General features: G+C 40.8%; 1 protein-coding gene across 5 annotated transcripts in view; it reads right to left on the reverse strand.

Moving 5' to 3' along the window:
* Positions 1-20547, reverse strand: part of Morc1 (MORC family CW-type zinc finger 1) — a 205898-nt gene that overhangs the window by 103381 nt on the left and 81970 nt on the right. For 2 of the 5 annotated variants that reach the window (XM_087576599.1, NM_001172090.1), the window contains 3 exons: positions 19654-19733; positions 18284-18354; positions 11156-11220 (listed from right to left, as the gene is read on the reverse strand). In XM_087576599.1, the coding sequence (XP_087432725.1) occupies positions 11156-11220; positions 18284-18354; positions 19654-19733 (216 nt within the window). The remainder of the gene's footprint in view (positions 1-11155; positions 11221-18283; positions 18355-19653; positions 19734-20547) is intronic. The other 3 variants (XM_087576601.1, XM_087576598.1, XM_087576600.1) reach the window with 3 other exon arrangements.

The raw sequence follows: 20547 nt of genomic DNA on the forward strand, positions 1-20547 counted from the left end.
GTTTTAAAAACACCAAGATACGCCCTAAAAGACCTCCTGAATTCTAGACATACTCTTTTTTTTCTTCTTTTTTCTTTTTTCTTTTTTTCGGAGCTGGGGACCGAGCCCAGGGCCTTGCGCTTGCTAGGCAAGTGCTCTACCACTGAGCTAAATCCCCAACCCCAGACATACTCTTTATTATCTCCATTGTGGAGAAGCCATCCAATATCCCCTTAGTAATATGGATCAAGCATCCCTCTTTACAATGTCATTCCTTTCTTAGCCTCTTTGCTTTAAGGCACCAGTGTTCGTCTCTGCTGTTGGCAGATCTGGCATTCAGTCACAGCTTTAGCCGGGTCAGCCTTGTGTAAGTGGAAGTCTAGGTTGCCAAGCAAATGCATAACGTCCATCTCTTCTACCATAGCTACTTTTTTCCTGGCCCGTTGGTTAATTACAATGTTTACAGAAAGAGCATGACTGCCCACAGAACAGGTAACTATGTCTACTTGGTTGCTAAACTCCTCCTCTGTTGACATCACCTTTTGACGAGCATTTACATGGGCCACAAATATCTTCACATCCTTCACTTATTTGGAGAGATCTATTGACACACTTCTTCCCCAGATATAATTCTCACCAATTTTCCAGTCATGCTGTGTTCAAGTTCTTGTCCAGTCAGAAATCAATTGACATGAATCAGTGAACAATTGCACATCTGGCCATGTATCCTTCCAAACAAAATGGATGATCATGTGTACTGGCCAAAGATCTGCCCACTGGAAAGATTTTCCTTCACCAGTGTCTTTCAGTGTTGTCTCAGAAACAGGCTATAATGCTACCCCCTGTCCACTTCTTAGTGCTGCCTATATAATATGCAGAACCAACAGTAAAAGAGCCCCTAGTCTTCTCTCCCTCTGTCATCTGATCATACAGCACATTTTATAATGCTGTGGGTGCATGCTTGGGAGTAGTAGAACCATGGGCATTTAGACAACTTCTCCTTGTAACCTGTTTGTGCCTTCAGGGACTTGCTCTGGACATATCCCATATATACACTTCCATTTGATAATTGCTATTGAGGAAGTCCTGCTTTAAGGCTGAGTGGGTCAGATAATACTCAGTTCATTAGGGGCAGCTCAGGTCATTTGGTAACTTTGTGGACTATTAATAAACTTTCAGGCAAATAGCAGGCCAAGAGATGTCTCTCAAAGGGAGAATAGTGTCTGCAGATGGTGACAAAGCCGGACTCCACAATCCCAAAGGTCCCTTCTTGGATTCACCTATAGCAGCTTGACAAAGGCATCAGACATCATCCCTATCTGCAACTTGAATCTCCAGAAACAATGAGTCCACTGAATCATGGCCCAAGTGGTATGGCAGCCTGTACAACATCCTAGACTTGTTGAAGAGCTTCTCTTGTTCCAGACTACATCGAAAGTTAGTCGATTTTCAAGTCACTTGGTATATGGGCCAGAGTAACACACCAATGAGGAGTGTGCTGTCTCCAGAATCCAAATAGGAGCATAAAATATTGGGCTTCTTTTTTGTTGGTGGAAGTGAATAACTTATCCTTTACCTCACAAAGAATATCTCTGCATGCCCTACACACTAGACTACTAAGAATTTCACTGAGGTAGAAGGCCTCTTGAATTTGGTTTGAATTTATTTCCTACCTGTTGATAAACACACGTGTTACCAACACATACAAAGTGGTTGCTACCTCCTGCTCATTTAGTCCAATCAGCATAATGTCATAAATATATGTGATTATTGTGTGGAAGAAACAAGTGTTCACAATCTCTTCAAACTAAGTTATGATACAAGATTGGAGAATTAATATATTCTTGAGGTAAAGGTATACTGCTGGCCTTTCCAACTGAAAGAAAAACTGTTTCTGGTAGTCGTTATAGACAAATACCAGAAAAATGCATTTGGTAGATCAATAGCTGCATATCATGTGCCAGAAATTGTGTTAATTTGCTCAAGTAAGAATACCACATTTGGAATAGCAGCTGCAATCAGACTCAGTATTTGACTGAGTTTTCAACAGTCATTTGTCATTCTTCATAATCCATCTTTATTCTTTACTAGCCAAATAGGAGATTAAAGAAAGATATGGAGGGGCTGCCCCCGCAGAGCGCCCATGGGCAGCACCCCGCGAGCAAACTTGAGCCTCGGGACCACAGGTAAGACCAACTTGTCTGCTGCAAGAAAGCTGCCTGGTGAAATCGGGACACACAGAGGCAGAAATCCTCTAGGACCGGGCACGTCCTGTGTTTACCAGAAGTCCCACACCCGCGGATCCCGGCCCGCAGCAGCTCTCTGCTCCCAGACCCCGTGGGAAAGAGACCTCACCGCCTGGTCAAGTGGGCACTCCTGAGGCTGCAGAGCGGAAGAGACCACCAACACTGCCCACCCCTGCCCACATCCCTGGCCCAAGAGGAAACTGTATAAGGCCTCTGGGCTCCCGTGGGGGAGGGCCCAGGAGCGGCAGGACCCCTGCCTGAGACACCGCCGGAACCTGAAAGAAACAGACCGGATAAACAGTTCTCTGCACCCAAATCCCGTGGGAGGGAGAGCTGAACATTCAGAGAGGTAGACAAGCCTGGGAAACCAGAAGAGACTGCTCTCTGCACACACATCTCGGACGCCAGAGGAAAACACCAAAGGCCATCTGGAACCCTGGTGCACTGAAGCTCCCGGAAGGGGCGGCGCATATCTTCCTGGTTGCTGCAGCTGCAGAGAGCCCATGGGCAGCAGCCCACAAGCAAACTTGAGCCTCGGGACCACAGGTAAGACCAACTTTTCTGCTGCAAGTGACCTGCCTGGTGAACTCAAGACACAGGCCCACAGGAACAGCTGAAGACCTGTAGAGAGGAAAAACTACACGCCCGAAAGCAGAACACTCTGTCCCCATAACTGACTGAAAGAGAGGAAAACAGGTCTACAGCACTCCTGACACACAGGACAGTCTAGCCACTGTCAGAAATAGCAGAACAAAGTAACACTAGAGATAATCTGATGGCGAGAGGCAAGCGCAGGAACCCAAGCAACAGAAACCAAGACTACATGCCATCATCGGAGCCCAATTCTCCCACCAAAACAAACATGGAATATCCAAACACACCAGAAAAGCAAGATCTAGTTTCAAAATCATATTTGATCATGATGCTGGAGGACTTCAAGAAAGACATGAACACACTTAGGGAAACACAGGAAAACATTAATAAACAAGTAGAAGCCTACAGAGAGGAATCGCAAAAATCCCTGAAAGAATTCCAGGAAAACACAGTCAAACAGTTGAAGGAATTAAAAATGGAAATAGAAGCAATCAAGAAAGAACACATGGAAACAACCCTGGATATAGAAAACCAAAAGAAGAGACAAGGAGCTGTAGATACAAGCTTCACCAACAGAATACAAGAGATGGAAGAGAGAATCTCAGGAGCAGAAGATTCCATAGAAATCATTGACTCAACTGTCAAAGATAATGTAAAGCGGAAAAAGCTACTGGTCCAAAACATACAGGAAATCCAGGACTCAATGAGAAGATCAAACCTAAGGATAATAGGTATAGAAGAGAGTGAAGACTCCCAGCTCAAAGGAACAGTAAATATCTTCAACAAAATCATAGAAGAAAACTTCCCTAACCTAAAAAAAGAGATACCCATAGACATACAAGAAGCCTACAGAACTCCAAATAGATTGGACCAGAAAAGAAACACCTCCCGTCACATAATTGTCAAAACACCAAACGCACAAAATAAAGAAAGAATATTAAAAGCAGTAAGGGAAAAAGGTCAAGTAACATATAAAGGGAGACCTATCAGAATCACACCAGACTTCTCGCCAGAAACTATGAAGGCCAGAAGATCCTGGACTGATGTCATACAGACCCTAAGAGAACACAAATGCCAGCCCAGGTTACTGTATCCAGCAAAACTCTCAATTAACATTGATGGAGAAACCAAGATATTCCATGACAAAACCAAATTTACACAATATCTTTCTACAAATCCAGCACTACAAAGGATAATAAATGGTAAAGCCCAACATAAGGAGGCAAGCTATACCCTAGAAGAAGCAAGAAACTAATCGTCTTGGCAACAAAACAAAGAGAATGAAAGCACACAAACATAACCTCACATCCAAATATGAATATAAAGGGAAACAATAAACACTATTCCTTAATATCTCTCAATATCAATGGCCTCAACTCCCCAATAAAAAGACATAGATTAACAAACTGGATACGCAACGAGGACCCTGCATTCTGCTGCCTACAGGAAACACACCTCAGAGACAAAGACAGACACTACCTCAGAGTGAAAGGCTGGAAAACAACTTTCCAAGCAAATGGTCAGAAGAAGCAAGCTGGAGTAGCCATTCTAATATCAAATAAAATCAATTTCCAACTAAAAGTCATCAAAAAAGATAAGGAAGGACACTTCATATTCATCAAAGGAAAAATCCACCAAGATGAACTCTCAATCCTAAATATCTATGCCCCAAATACAAGGGCACCTACGTATGTAAAAGAAACCTTACTAAAGCTCAAAACACACATTGCACCTCACACAATAATAGTGGGAGATTTCAACACCCCACTCTCATCAATGGACAGATCATGGAAACAGAAATTTTTTTTTTTGGTTCTTTTTTTCGGAGCTGGGGACCGAACCCAGGGCCTTGCGCTATGGAAACAGAAATTAAACAGTGATGTCGACAGACTAAGAGAAGTCATGAGCCAAATGGACTTAACGGATATTTATAGAACATTCTATCCTAAAGCAAAAGGATATACCTTCTTCTCAGCTCCTCATGGTACTTTCTCCAAAATTGACCATATAATTGGTCAAAAAACGGGCCTCAACAGGTACAGAAAGATAGAAATAATCCCATGCGTGCTATCGGACCACCACGGCCTAAAACTGGTCTTCAATAACAATAAGGGAAGAATGCCCACATATACGTGGAAACTGAACAATGCTCTACTCAATGATAACCTGGTCAAGGAAGAAATAAAGAAAGAAATTAAAAACTTTTTAGAATTTAATGAAAATGAAGATACAACATACTCAAACTTATGGGACACAATGAAAGCTGTGCTAAGAGGAAAACTCATAGCGCTGAGTGCCTACAGAAAGAAACAGGAAAGAGCATATGTCAGCAGCTTGACAGCACCCCTAAAAGCTCTAGAACAAAAAGAAGCAAATACACCCAGGAGGAGTAGAAGGCAGGAAATAATCAAACTCAGAGCTGAAATCAACCAAGTAGAAACAAAAAGGACCATAGAAAGAATCAACAGAACCAAAAGTTGGTTCTTTGAGAAAATCAACAAGATAGATAAACCCTTAGCCAGACTAACGAGAGGACACAGAGAGTGTGTCCAAATTAACAAAATCAGAAATGAAAAGGGAGACATAACTACAGATTCAGAGGAAATTCAAAAAATCATCAGATCTTACTATAAAAACCTATATTCAACAAAATTTGAAAATCTTCAGGAAATGGACAATTTCCTAGACAGATACCGTTTATCCGGTCTGTTTCCTTCAGGTTCCGGCGGTGTCTCAGGCGCAGGGGTCCTGCCGCTCCTGGACCCTCCCCTGAGGTTCCGAGGCTCAAGTGTGCTCGTGGGGTACTGCCCAAGTCCTCTCCTCGGCGGCAGCAACCGGGAAGATCCGCGCCGCTCTTTCCGGGAGCCTCTGTGCACCAGGGTTCCAGATGGCGTCTGGTGTTTTCCTCTTCCTTTAGTCTTTACAACTGTAATAGCCCTCATTTCACAGGTCATGAAAACGTTGGAATTTATCTCTTCCAATCACACATTCTGTGACTGGGGAAATAATCACAGGATGAATTCCAAAACTCACTGGACATACTGTGAGCCAGGCTTCATAAATACCTGACCTCTATAAGCCCCTAATTTAACTAGAGAGCCACAGTTTTTCGTGGGATCTTACAGAATCAGTATTAATTCAGAACCAGCATCCAAAAGACCCAGAAAAGTTTGATTGTCTCCTTTCCCCCAGTGCTCACTTACCCTTGTAAAAGACCACAGGTCCCTCTGGGGAAGAACTAGAAAAAGGCTAACAGTACAACTCTTAGGTATTTAGGAAGATCCTTCCTCAGGGGAACTAAAGGATACTGGGCCTGCAAACTGGCTCAAGTCTGGAAATTGGTTCACAGGCCAAGATTTTTTTTGCCATAATCCAATTTAGCCTTTCTTTCATTTGAGAATTTTTCTGCTTATACAGATGAAACAAAAATGCAGTAGGCTTCTTATTTCATGCCTGGAAACACCATGATTGATTACCCAGAATGAAACGTCTATGCCATCATAAAAATCGTGTTGCCTGCCTGAACATTATGGGTCAGATCATTATGGACATTGCTGGGCCTATGCTGCCCATTATAACTATGATCACCTTGACTTTGACTCAGTGCTGTAACCTGGCCCCTGCTACTTCAGGACCCAATAAAGCCCACTGCTTTTAACCCATCCAACTGAGCAGTAGCATCTCCAACCATAAGTTCTAGCACAAGAAAAAACGGTAACAACAAAGCTCTTCAAATATGCTGGCGCCCCTCTCACCATTTTGTTTCTTATAGGATTAGCAAAAAGCACATCTTCTAACTCTTCCCATTGTGGAGTATGTTACACCGTATACCCACTCCAGCACTGCAATTTCTCTGAACCTTAAATCCTTTTATCAATACTAAGCCAAGAGATATAAGGCAACTCCAGCCCCTTTTCAGTTGGCCATCTTTTGACAATTGCTTCAGCAGCCATTCAAAAATGACACCTTTTTTTCTAGCTGAACAAGCTTCTACATTAAACCTAGAATCTCCAGTCAGTGCGCCTGTATCAATAAACTCAGACTGATTCAGTTGCATGTACCTTCTACCATTAACCTGCACCTTTAAAGTCCATTCCCACACATATTTGCCAAAATTCATTCTGCTTGAATGAATTAGTAAACTCATTAAGCTCTTTAGCAGCATAGCGTACCTCCTCATGGCTTATGAACTCTTCTATCTGCTCTTCAGGAACCCCCTTAGAGGTTATAGGTCCAGAGGTAACTATTAGTGGCCCTTGAAGAATGTCAGTATTGTCTTGCCTGACATCTCCTCTGAAGAAAGTCAGTGATAGTTTAGAAGGCAATGAAGAATTAATTTCCTTTGTCAAAGGCATAAAAGGCAATATTTCAGGGGTGAGGGGTACACCTCCTGCTTGACAGCAGAGAGAGCCTATTTCCTTAGATGAAATAAACCCTTAAAAACTGAGGATTTGGAGTTCTCAGCCTCAAATGGGTACGCTCATTCATCATCATCCCCAGTTAAAGCATCCCATTCTTTATCAATTAATCCCCTCAGGCTTGGATTTGAATTTTTGCTGTAATTCAGCCTATCTTTCAATGAAGCCTTCTCATTGATTTTCCATAACGTGCATTCTGTAGTTAATGGAGAGAAGATTCTCTTCCAAGGCACGTGCAGAAAACATTAGACTGCGCATCGGGAGGTTGTCGATTTTACTACTGCGTACACTGTCATCCTACACCATATTGAAATATGAGAAGTTGCTTGATTTTACCATAGAACTCATCCTTTTCCTTTGTCAACTTATCCAGAGATCCTAGAAGCAATGACCAGCATTGCTATTTTCATTATTTTCCCATAAACTGTCAGTAGGTATATATAGAGTCACAAAATCCATTGCCTCTCACAATTGGTGAATTAGAGTAACCAAATACATTTGTGTCCTTAAGTTTGTAAAATAGTTCATGCCAAGGGTTTTCAGTAGTCTGCAAACTGCCAGGACAGGCTTCAGTAATGATAAGTGTTAACAAATTGAAAAGCTTATTCTAGATTGCTAAAATATTCACCCTTATATTTCTGTTTATCTAGTTGCCCAGTGAACAAGTTGTTCCATCTCAGCTGGTCTTCAGTATACATCACCATGTCCTTTACATAGGCTGCCAGCAAAAGGTATGGTCCAGATTACAGGTGGATTTTCCCACCTCAAAAGACCGGAATTAAAAGTGGGTCTTCCCACTTTAAATAATTTAACTAAAAAAATTTTCCTTTACAAGTGTGCCAGCTTTTTGTGTTTTAGGTAATTCCAGATATAATCAAGTTGACAAGCAAGAATAGTCATCACAATAGTATTATGAAAAAACATGGCTCTTAAAAGAAAAATTTCTGACACTGCATGGGTTTCCCACTTGCAATGTGTTCTCAATTTCCCAAATAACCAATGAAGATTAAACTGTGACAAAAATATTTTCACTAGTTTTGCCTCTAACACTTGCTAAAAATTCAAAAAATATAAATAAAAGCCAATAACATCAATTTACATGGACAATAGACAGGCTAGGTAAGCACTATGCTCTTTGTTTCATGCTGTCGTTGTTGTTGTTTCCCTATACATAAAGCTTTTGGTTTTGTTTTTCTTTTTTCTTTTCTATTAAGTGTTAAGAACAGAGAGGAAAAGAGAGGGAGAGAGCAAGGGAGAGGTAAAGAGAAAGAAAGCAAGAAACAGATCTTCATGGTACGAGGAATCTGCTGGAGCTAGAGAAAGCACCTGGATATGGGACACAGACTTGGCTCAGAGTCACAGCAACCTGGCCACCACAGGCTACACAAACAGTGTCCCACCTGCATGGGGGAAAAGACTGAGAGATGATTTTTAGGAACTAATTTGGCATGGTAAGAAGTATAAAAATCTTCCTTTCTCAGCCCCAAATGACCACAGAAAGGATCTTTTCCCAGGTCTCAGAGGTTGACTTATTGGCATGGGTATTATACAATATTAAATGCATACAAACCTAAGGTAATATATAAATCAAAACCTTTCTCACAAAGCTTTACCATGAGATTCAATTCTGCAACAAACTAGGATACTGACAGTGTAAGGGTTCCCAGAACGGCATTAAAAGCTATGACATCATCACTCTATGATATGGGATACTCTGGTTGTCTATAGATTTACAAGCACAGGCATGGTGGTGCACAAATATCTTTAATCCTTTCACTCAGGGAGCAGAGGCTAGTGGATCACTGCGTCTGAGTCTAGGCCACAGAGTAAATTCTAGTTTAGTTGTTGATACATAGTGAAACTCTAAAACAAAATTATTTTCCCTTTTACAGAGAAGTCTTGGACTGCTATTCTATCTTAGTAGAAACTGACCAGACAGTGGCCCACCAAGTTACCATAAGACCTGAGCTGACCATGATGAGCTGGGTTCCGTTTGACCCAATCAGACAGCAGCAGCAACCCAGCAACCTGACCATGTCCTGAAGGCACAAGAAAGTTACCTAAAAAGTAGCCCAGGTGCCTATGTTTCTCCTCTTGTACACTCTGCTTTCATGCATGCACCTTGAGCTTCCTGGGGTATGCCCTATCATCAAATGACTGAGGAACAGACAACATGTTCCAGTTTACTGAGGTTTCTGCCTGTTATGCAAGCACCATCCAGAAGTGGACAACTGCAGGGTAAAAACATGTTTCCGGGACAACCCTGAAAGACACCAGTAGAGGGAAACCATCACAGTTCAGAGCTTTGTGCAATAGTCATCATCATACATTTATTTGGAATTGTGTGATTATTATCTGAATCATCAGTTATTAACAGTGGGATGGCTTAACTGTCAGAGACTTGGAAAGAGAATGATTAGAATATTGTTGAGAAAGACATAAAAGGAAGAAGTATATGGATAGATCTCTCAAAATGGTCAACAGATATAAAGATACTTATGCCCCGTGTAAATACTCATCAAAAGGTAATGGGAACCTACAACAGCCTTATTGAGACAGGATGACAAAGGACACAGACTCATCAGAAATGAAGACCCTCTCTCTCCACCAGATGCATGTGAACCAAGGCTCTATGCCACTCCAGCTAGTATTAAGTAAGGTGTCTCCCAACATTGCTTACCCGGATGTTCACCATTCTCTTACCCACCTTCACAACCATGAATGTCTTCTCAATTGTATGTGTCATCTGCTGGGCCTAATGTGCATGTTATTCTAGATGAGAGGTGACAAATCTGTTGCGAACTGACAATCAGTAATCCTGTGGCTGGTTCCTGAACTCATAGGAGCCTTGCACAGCTGTGTGGCAGCCTAAGACAATTAGCATGGCTACCTCACGTTCCTGTCACTACAGCTTTCTCTCTTTGATCGGGAGGGATCCAGCACACATTGTTGGAAGGACAAAAGTCAAGTTCAGTGCAAACTGGAAAAATGTGTTCTCTATTAAGACCATTTGTTGCACTCTCAGAGGACTCGAATGACAGCGACAAACCTCTTTAACTCGAAATCTGGTGTAATCTGATGCCTGCTTTGACCTCTGTAGGAACTGTATGCATGTGGTGCAAAGATATTCAGCAGGCTGGACACCCATGTATTATTAATTGTTCTTGTTAAATAAATGTAATCATTTTAATTGTAAAACAGAAATCTTATAAAAATTTCCATGAAATTTAAATAATTTTGGAAAATGTATTAATATTTTAACATTATTTTGGCATCTGCATAATTAACATTTTAGGCTTGTGTTTAAAGGTATAAATATATCATCAAAATGATGCTGAGATCTAACCACTGTTCCCTGAAAAGAAATTTCTCAAAGATGTCAGTCCTCAAAGTCTGAGTTGGTCTATGCAACAGTAATTTTTTTTAATTTAACTTACTCAGCATCTGAGAGTGTGAAGAAGTCAAACTTACAAACAGATATTTGTCTTGTAAGATAGCCTTGCCATTTTTATTTTAATACATGTAAGTGACATATCCCCTCAAACATTAATTCTTGTTTTAAATTTTAAGCTCCAGAGTAAAGAACAAATAACAAGGATAGTGAAGCTATCATAGGCTCTCCTGCTTGGGTCTCTTCACATAGACATCTTCATAAAATCTAAAATTCTCAGAGAGCTTCTGGCTTGTCTTCAACATTAGACAGACACAAATGTACACATCGATAAAAATGTCGTCCATGTTTTACAATGTGTGTCTTGGATGGGAAAGCTTCATCACATTAAGATGTGCCAATCTATCACATGCTAATAAAGAGAAATTGTCATCATAACTACCATAAAATCTACCCACTTAGAAATAAGAACTTGACACAGCATGGGGTTCTTCACAAACAGAAGGCCTTAATTAATTAAGCCTTACCTCTGTTTTTGGCGAAGATCTTTATGCTTTGCTTCCACATCTTCCAGAGCTTTCTGTATTACATCCTGAAGAAAGATATTTGGTTGAGTGGAAACAGAAGTACATTGACTTGATGGCAGCTGAGCTGATACCTGTCATCAGAAGGTTCTGGGGCAGCAGAGACAGTTCATGGTGTCTAATGCAGTGTCAAATGGTGGGAACTCAACGGGCACACAGTAATAGCTTCCGTTCCAGTGTTTCCAGAATATACCCTAAGTCCAAATCTACCATTCTCTTTTTGCACATTCTAAGATGCCCTCTCTGCCTTCATTTTACTCCCTATACAACTGAAGGATTTTGGCGCAAACTACATGAAAACTTGAGTGACTTATTCAATGCATATAGACTCTGACTTTTGTTTGGGAAAACAGGAATCCTGAATTCTGTAGTCACTGAGGTATATTTCAGTAAAAACTTTTGTTAGTATTCCTTTCAGTATGTCCCCTTCATATCAAGTTCTGGACTGATATGGACCCAAATGTTATAGATTCCTCAGGTTTTTTCTTTTCTGAGTGCTCTAAAGCTAGCCCCCAACCTGACTTTCTTTTAATCAGATGCACTGATTTGTCATCACCCCCATCTTTAGTATGTTTCCATTCCCTCTAATTAGGCAGAAGAGAAAGTATCCATTATTATTCTTCTCATAGATAATAACAGACTTTTATAGACAGTATTCGGCAAGAAAAAAATGTCAAATGGAGTCAGAAGGGGACAGGAGAGGGTAATGAAGTTAATGTAATCAAATTGTATTCTATGCATGTATGCAAATGTTATACTAGATTCATTAGTTTATATGGCATAGACTAATAAAAAGTTTTTTTTTTTTTTTAAGAATAGACATTGAAAGAGCTCACCCGGGAAGTCCCACACCCGCGGATCCCGGTCCGCAGCAGCTCTCTGCTCCCAAACCCCGTGGGAGAGAGACCTCACCGCCTGGTCAGGTGGGCACTCCCGAGGCTGCAGAGCGGAGGAGACCGCCAACACTGCCCAACCCTGCCCACATCCCTGGCCCAAGAGGAAAATGTATAAGGCTTCTGGGTTCCCATAGGGGAGGGCCCAGTAGCAGCAGGACCCCTGCGCCTGAGACACCGCCAGAACCTGAAGGAAACAGACAGGATAAACAGTTCTCTGCACCCAAATCCCGTGAGAGGGAGAGCTAAACCTTCAGAGAGGCAGACACGCCTGGGAAACCAGAATAGACTGCACTCTGCACACATCCAGACGCCAGAGGAAAACACGAAACGCCATCTGGAACCCTGGTGTACGGAGGCTCCCGGAAAGAGCGGCGCAGAGGACTTAGGCAGTACCCCACGAGCAAACTTGAGCCTTGGAACCACAGGTAAGACCAACTTTTCCGATGCAAGAAACCTGCCTGGTGAAAGAGCATATGTCAGCAGCTTGACAGCACGCCTAAAAGCTCTAGAGCAAAAAGAAGCAAATACACCCAGGAGGAGTAGAAGGCAGGAAATAATCAAACTCAGAGCTGAAATCAACCAAGTAGAAACAAAAAGGACCATAGAAAGAATCAACAGAACCAAAAGTTGGTTCTTTGAGAAAATCAACAAGATAGATAAACCCTTAGCCAGACTAATGAGAGGACACAGAGAGTGTGTCCAAATTAACAAAATCAGAAATGAAAAGGGAGACATAACTACAGATTCAGAGGAAATTCAAAAAATCATCAGATCTTACTATAAAAGCCTATATTCAACAAAACTTGAAAATCTACAGGAAATGGACAATTTCCTAGACAGATACCAGGTACCGAAGTTAAATCAGGAACAGATAAGCCAGTTAAACAACCCCATAACTCCTAAGGAAATAGAAGCAGTCATTAAAGGTCTCCCAACCAAAAAGAGACCAGGTCCAGACGGGTTTAGTGCAGAATTCTATCAAACCTTCATAGAAGACCTCATACCAATATTATCCAAACTATTCCACAAAATTGAAACAGATGGATCACTCCCGAATTCCTTCTATGAAGCCACAATTACTCTTATACCTAAACCACACAAAGACACAACAAAGAAAGAGAACTTCAGACCAATTTCCCTTAAGAATATCGACGCAAAAATACTCAATAAAATTCTGGCAAACCGAATCCAAGAGCACATCAAAACAATCATCCACCATGATCAAGTACGCTTCATCCCAGGCATGCAGGGATGGTTTAATATATGGAAAACCATCAACGTGATCCATTATATAAACAAACTGAAAGAACAAAACCACATGATCATTTCATTAGATGCTGAGAAAGCATTTGACAAAATTCAACACCCCTTCATGATAAAAGTCCTGGAAAGAATAGGAATTCAAGGCCCATACCTAAACATAGTAAAAGCCATATACAGCAAACCAGTTGCTAACATTAAACTAAATGGAGAGAAACTTGAAGCAATCCCACTAAAATCAGGGACTAGACAAGGCCGCCCACTCTCTCCCTACTTATTCAATATAGTTCTTGAAGTTCTAGCCAGAGCAATCAGACAATAAAAGGAGGTCAAGGAGATACAGATCGGAAAAGAAGAAGTCAAAATATCACTATTTGCAGATGATATGATAGTATATTTAAGTGATCCCAAAAGTTCCACCAGAGAACTACTAAAGCTGATAAACAACTTCAGCAAAGTGGCTGGGTATAAAATTAACTCAAATAAATCAGTAGCCTTCCTCTATACAAAAGAGAAACAAGCCGAGAAAGAAATTAGGGAAACGACACCCTTCATAATAGACCCAAATAATATAAAGTACCTCGGTGAGACTTTAACCAAGCAAGTAAAAGATCTGTACAATAAGAACTTCAAGACACTGAAGAAAGAAATTGAAGAAGACCTCAGAAGATGGAAAGATCTCCCATGCTCATGGATTGGCAGGATTAATATAGTAAAAATGGCCATTTTACCAAAAGCGATCTACAGATTCAATGCAATCCCCATCAAAATACCAATCCAATTCTTCAAAGAGTTAGACAGAACAATTTACAAATTCATCTGGAATAATAAAAAACCCAGGATAGCTAAAACTATCCTCAACAATAAAAGGACTTCAGGGGGAATCACTATCCCTGAACTCAAGCAGTATTACAGAGCAATAGTGATAAAAACTGCATGGTATTGGTACAGAGACAGACAAATAGACCAATGGAATAGAATTGAAGACCCAGAAATGAACCCACACACCTATGGTCACTTGATTTTTGACAAAGGAGCCAAAACCATCCAATGGAAAAAAAGATAGCAGTTTCAGCAAATGGTGCTGGTTCAACTGGAGGTCAACATGTAGAAGAATGCAGGTCGATCCATGCTTATCACCCTGTACAAAGCTTAAGTCCAAGTGGATCAAGGACCTCCACATCAAACCTGATACACTCAAACTAATAGAAGAAAAACTAGGGAAGCATCTGGAACACATGGGCACTGGAAAAAATTTCCTGAACAAAACACCAATGGCTTACGCTCTAAGATCAAGAATTGACAAATGGGATCTCATAAAACTGCAAAGCTTCTGTAAGGCAAAGGACACTGTGGTTAGGACAAAACGGCAACCAACAGATTGGGAAAAGATCTTTACCAATCCTACAACAGATAGAAGCCTTATATCCAAAATATACAAAGAACTCAAGAAGTTAGACCGCAGGGAGACAAATAACCGTATTAAAATATCTGGTTCAGAGCTAACCAAAGAATTCACAGCTGAGGAATGCCGAATGGCTGAGAAACACCTAAAGAAATGTTCAACATCTTTAGTCATAAGGGAAATGCAAATCAAAATAACCCTGAGATTTCACCTCACACCAGTGAGAATGGCTAAGATCAAGAACTCAGGTGACAGCAGATGCTGGCGAGGATGCGGAGAAAGAGGAATACTCCTCCATTGTTGGTGTGGTTGCAGACTGGTACAACCATTCTGGAAATCAGTCTGGAGGTTCCTCAGAAAATTGGACATTGAACTGCCTGAGGATCCAGCTATACCTCTCTTGGGCATATACCCAAAAGATGCCTCAACATATAAAAAAGACACGTGCTCCACTATGTTCATCGCAGCCTTATTTATAATAGCCAGAAGCTGGAAAGAACCCAGATGCCCTTCAACAGAGGAATGGATACAGAAAATGTGGTACATCTACACAATGGAATATTACTCAGCTATCAAAAACAACGAGTTTATGAAATTCATAGGCAAATGGTTGGAACTGAAAAATATCATCCTGCGTGAGCCAACCCAATCACAGAAAGACATACATGGTATGCACTCACTGATAAGTGGCTATTAGCCCAAATGCTTGAATTACCCTAGATGCCTAGAACAAATGAAACTCAAGAAGGATGATCAAAATGTGAATGCTTCACTCCTTCTCTAAAAGGGGAACAAGAATACCCTTGGCAGGGAAGAGAGAGGCAAAGATTAAAACAGAGACTGAAGGAACACCCATTCAGAGCCTGCCCCACATGTGGCCCATACGTATACAGCCACCCAATTAGACAAGATGGATGAGGCAAAGAAGTGCAGACTGACAGGAGCCGGATGTAGATCGCTCCTGAGAGACACAGCCAGAATACAGCAAATACAGAGGCGTATGCCAGCAGCAAACCACTGAACTGAGAATAGGACCCCCGTTGAAGGAATCAGAGAAAGACCTGGAAGATCTTGAAGGGGCTGGAGACCCCATAGGTACAACAATGCCAACCAACCAGAGCTTCCAGGGACTAAGCCACTACCTAAAGACTATACATGGACTGACCCTGGACTCTGACCTCATAGGTAGCAATGAATATCCTAGTAAGAGCACCAGTGGAAGGGGAAGCCCTGGGTCCTGCTAAGACTGAACTCCCAGTGAACTAGACTATGGGGGGAGGGCGGCAATGGGGGGAGGGTGGGGTGGGGAACACCCATAAGGAAGGGGTGGGGGGAGGGCGATGTTTGCCCGGAAACCAAAGAATTATCATTAAGTATTAAATAAATTTAAAAAAAAAGAAATGTATATAAGAAATACTCAAGTTAATTAAAAAAAAAAAAAACACAATACAGTCACTGTGCTGCGTTCCATTCTACAGATTTAGACACAGTGTATTGAATTGTATTCCCTGAGAATCTGAACTATAACTTTTTGTGTTAGAAACACAAAACAACCATGAAATTTCACATTTTCCTTCATGACACAGCCAGGAAATGTTCCCTGAGTGGGTTATTATTAACAAATTATTGCAAAAAGATTAAGCAGTTTGGCAGAAAAACAATGGTTGCTTAAAACACAATAAAATTAAAACAAAAAAAAAAAGATTCATGACTACTGTATATTATGGGCCATAGTGTTTTACTGGACATTCCAAGTTTTATGTTTCTATTTTTATTTTTTAAATGATGGTTTAATTACAGAGAGCAAAACTTTTGCAAATATTTTTCTATCATCATTCATCAGCATGTAAATATAAAATTAGTATCTCTTTGAATGATAAACTTACTTCTGCCACTTTATGTTTTATATTTATTAAAGTAGCATTCTCGACGTTGCTGGTTAGAAAATAAAGTATTAATCACTTTTGAAGAATATTTACTATGCCTTACATGCTGCAGCATCAAATGTTCAGCCAGGGTTAATTCTTCATGTAAAAATAAACATCACATTCTTTCTTTAGAATACACATCCATCTGCTTTCTACTTTAATAAATAGTAAAATTATATCAATAAAAAAAAAAGAAAGAGCTCACCCATCACATACGACTGTTAACATCTCTTGATGGTGCCACTCTTGGTGGCTTCATTCTTAATAGAGCACCACTTTCACTGTCTTTTAAGTTAAAAGGGGAGAGGTAGAGTTCAAAAAGAATCATATTAAGTTTCCTGAAAGCATGTAAGAGTTCGAAAGTTCAGGTCATTCCACTTTGCAGTCTTCTCTGCATTAAAGTAGCCACAACACTTCAGAGATACAAAGCAAGTGGGCCAAAGACAGCTCACCTTTCCTGACAGAGCACTCAGCCCAGAGCAAAGGCACAGAGATGAGAAATTACACCCTGAGCCGTGAGAGTCTATTTGTCTCATGCACAGAAGGCACGGGGCATTGATAATCTCAGAAACAAAATTTAAAAAGCTTAAAGCATCAAAAACATTAAAAATAAGATAGATTTACTTTTTTCTTTAAGATGGCAGCATGAATATGAGAATCTTGAGAAAGCCATGCTTTTGCTTTGCTTGGGGTATTAAGGCCTCCTCCTCTCTGACTCTGTCCCTTCTGTGTGACCTGTAGACTAGACCTGGGTCTCTGACTCTCAGAGTTATGGCCAAATCCCTGCTAAGACTTACGTATTTAACCTGCAGCAGACGTAATAGAGAAGGCAATTCCTCTCCTCATTCCTGCTCACCTCTGCACACAAGCAAGTTGATGCAGTGCTTCATCAATCACCGTGGTGGAAGTGTTATGCCACAGTTTTGGTAACAGCAGATTTACAGTGCATATCTTGCAGTTATATTCTTTTTTGGTTAGCTGCAGTATGCTATAATTAATAATTATAGTTCTTTATAAACGTGCCTTCCTCGTGGGCATATTACAAGGATTACAGAGGTTGTTTATGAACTGTGCGAACCAACTCACAAGAAAAGAGCTTTGTAAGCTGGAAGTGTTGTGATTAATATTCATAATTATGGTCTATGATTCCTAGTGCTGGGAAGAAGGATTGCTTATTAGCCCTCTTCTTGCTTTCCCCATTTATCTGAGTCCATGGAGAGCTATAATTTGAATAGATATTTTTGAGGATGCTTCATAAGCTAGATATTTTTCTGCCATTTTTTTTCATTATTTTCTCTTTTTCTTGTAGTGCTTTCCTTTTCGTTTTAAAGAAATTGACTGTAAAGCTCTTTCATCCTGCTCCAAACTCATCCCAGTTCCTGCTCATCTTTGCTCCACCTCAGCCTTCCCCCTTCTCATTTGGCCTCCTTTCCCCTCTCTGCACTCACACCATCTGTTTACCTGTGCTAAAACCACCAATATCTTTTGAGCTCATCTGGAGTACATGATCAGAGACAACAGTGTTCAGGAAAAAAGCACAGGGCCTTGCTCGCCACTGAAGAGGACTTTTTGCCCATCATACCTTGGCAGAAGACAACACAATTCTGTCAGGCTGGTTTACTTTGGCTTGCACCTCTTTAAACAGTAGTTCGGCTGGGAGCGGAAGCACAAAAGTTACATAAGACGCAGATTCTTCCAAGCCATTTCTAAGCACATGTTTCCTATACTTGTAGCCATGACCACTGAGGCTGGCACAGAGACCACAATCTGAAAATCACCTGTTCCTCAAAGAGATCACTCATTTCAACTCTTCTAGTTGAGGCAGGTGGAAGATGTCACTGTGGGTAAGAGTGCCCACTTGGCAACCATGAGGAGCTGAGTTTAAAATCCACTCACCAACATAAAAAGGCAAGGCTGCATGTGTGTATATATGCACTGTGGGGTATAGACACATAGATCCAGGAAGCTTGCTGGCTAACCTGCCAAATTCAAATGGAAAGAAAATACTTCCCATAATGAAGGCAATGTTCATCATTAACATGAGCTAACACAGCATCATAACATCCAGGGTTTCCAACATATCAATTAATTCTTAATATGTTGGAGGATTTTGCTGGCTAGCATTATGTCAACTTGGCACAAGCTATAGTTATCCAAGAGTGAGAAAGCTCAATTGAGAAAATGTCTCCAGGACATTTATATATTTTATAAATTTGTGGTTGGTGTGAGAGCGTTGGTCATCCTAGGTTCTATGAAAAAGCAGGCTGAGTAAGTCACAAGGAGCAAGCCAATAAATAGTACCCCTCCATGGATTCTGGACTAGCTTCTGCCTCCAGGTTTCTGCCCTACTTGAGCTCCTGTCCTCACTGCATTTCAATGAAGAACTGTTATAAAGAAAGTGAATAAGTCAAACTCTTTACTCCCATGGTTGCTTTCTGTGCCTTATCACAGCAATAGTAACTCTGTCTAGTATAGGGATCACACTTAAGATACTAAATTGTAGTCAGTGAGATAGCACGCTAGCAGGCACCTACATGCCACCAAGCTAGATGACCTGAGTGAGAGCCCAGAACCTACATCATGAAAGGAAAGAACTGATTGCTGCAAGTGTTTGTTGACCAACACACAGACACACAGACACACAGACACACACACACACACACACACACACACACACACACGCACACACATGCACACACATGCACACACACGCACACACACACACTCTCTCACAGACGAATGAGGTGGGTAAATGTAAAAAAGATACTAAATTATATCATTATTAAACCAGAGATATACAGTGCACTTTTAAATTCCAGAGACTGGAGGTGCATTTGCCCAACAGTGACAGTACCCTCAATGCCTAGAGCAGTGTTTTACTGAGAATAAGTGCTTGACTAGCATTTGCTAAGTGGATGAACCATAATGATTTGGATGTAGAAACCTACATACCCATCTTGACTGCTTCTTCTGCCTTTTTAACTTCAGTTTTAAACTTCCCTTTGAAAGAAGACGTAGTATATTGGTACTTTCTGGGAAGAAGAAAAGAACATAATCAAGTCAAATTATCATTTTAAAGAGCATTAAGAAGAGAATATTCTTCAGTAAGACTGTGTACTGCAGAAATATGCAATTGTTAAGAAAGAAAGATTCACTGAGTGAGTTCCATCTAGCCGATACATTAGCAGACTTCATACCTATGAAAAAAATTACTTGCCTTTTAATACATGGTAATTTTCCTTCATGAAAATTCAGTCAGGAAATAAGGAGTCAAGAGTGAGATTAAAATCTCTTCCCACACAAGTGTTCACTTACACGTGCAAACAGGAGAACTCTCAAAAAGGGATACAAGATCGCCCAAGTGCTCCATTGTCAAAGTTTCCAGTTAATATACATAGCTCTCTCATTCAGATCATCATTGACACTGTATAAATGGCTACTCCCAGTCCCCAAGCAATTATCTCTGCCTGAAATGCTCAGAAAAACACATAAAAAGTCATTTTGACCTACTAAAAGCCCCACTTTCTACTGCATTGATGAAGTAGCCTATTTTTAAGGCCCATTGTTTTAGTGACAGCCAACAGTTTCTAGAATAATCAAGGAAAAAGAATTATGTGTGTCTATGTATCTATGAACTCAAGGAAAACAAATCAGGGGTAAGATGGAGGGTACATGTTTCCAAGAGCTGTGGACTGGGAGGCTCCAGAAGCTCTCAAAAGGATATAGACCATTACGCCTATTGCTTTCCCACAAGAACAAGTGGTTATTAAGGCCCTAAAGATGACACATGATTTAGTCCCACGACAAGGAGAAAGCAAGCTAGAACTGTGCTTGAAGTTTCCTCTC

The sequence above is a fragment of the Rattus norvegicus genome, chromosome 11 (assembly GCF_021556685.1).
Source record: "Rattus norvegicus strain SHRSP/BbbUtx chromosome 11, alternate assembly SHRSP_T2T, whole genome shotgun sequence".
Classification (NCBI taxonomy): Eukaryota; Metazoa; Chordata; class Mammalia; order Rodentia; family Muridae; genus Rattus; species Rattus norvegicus.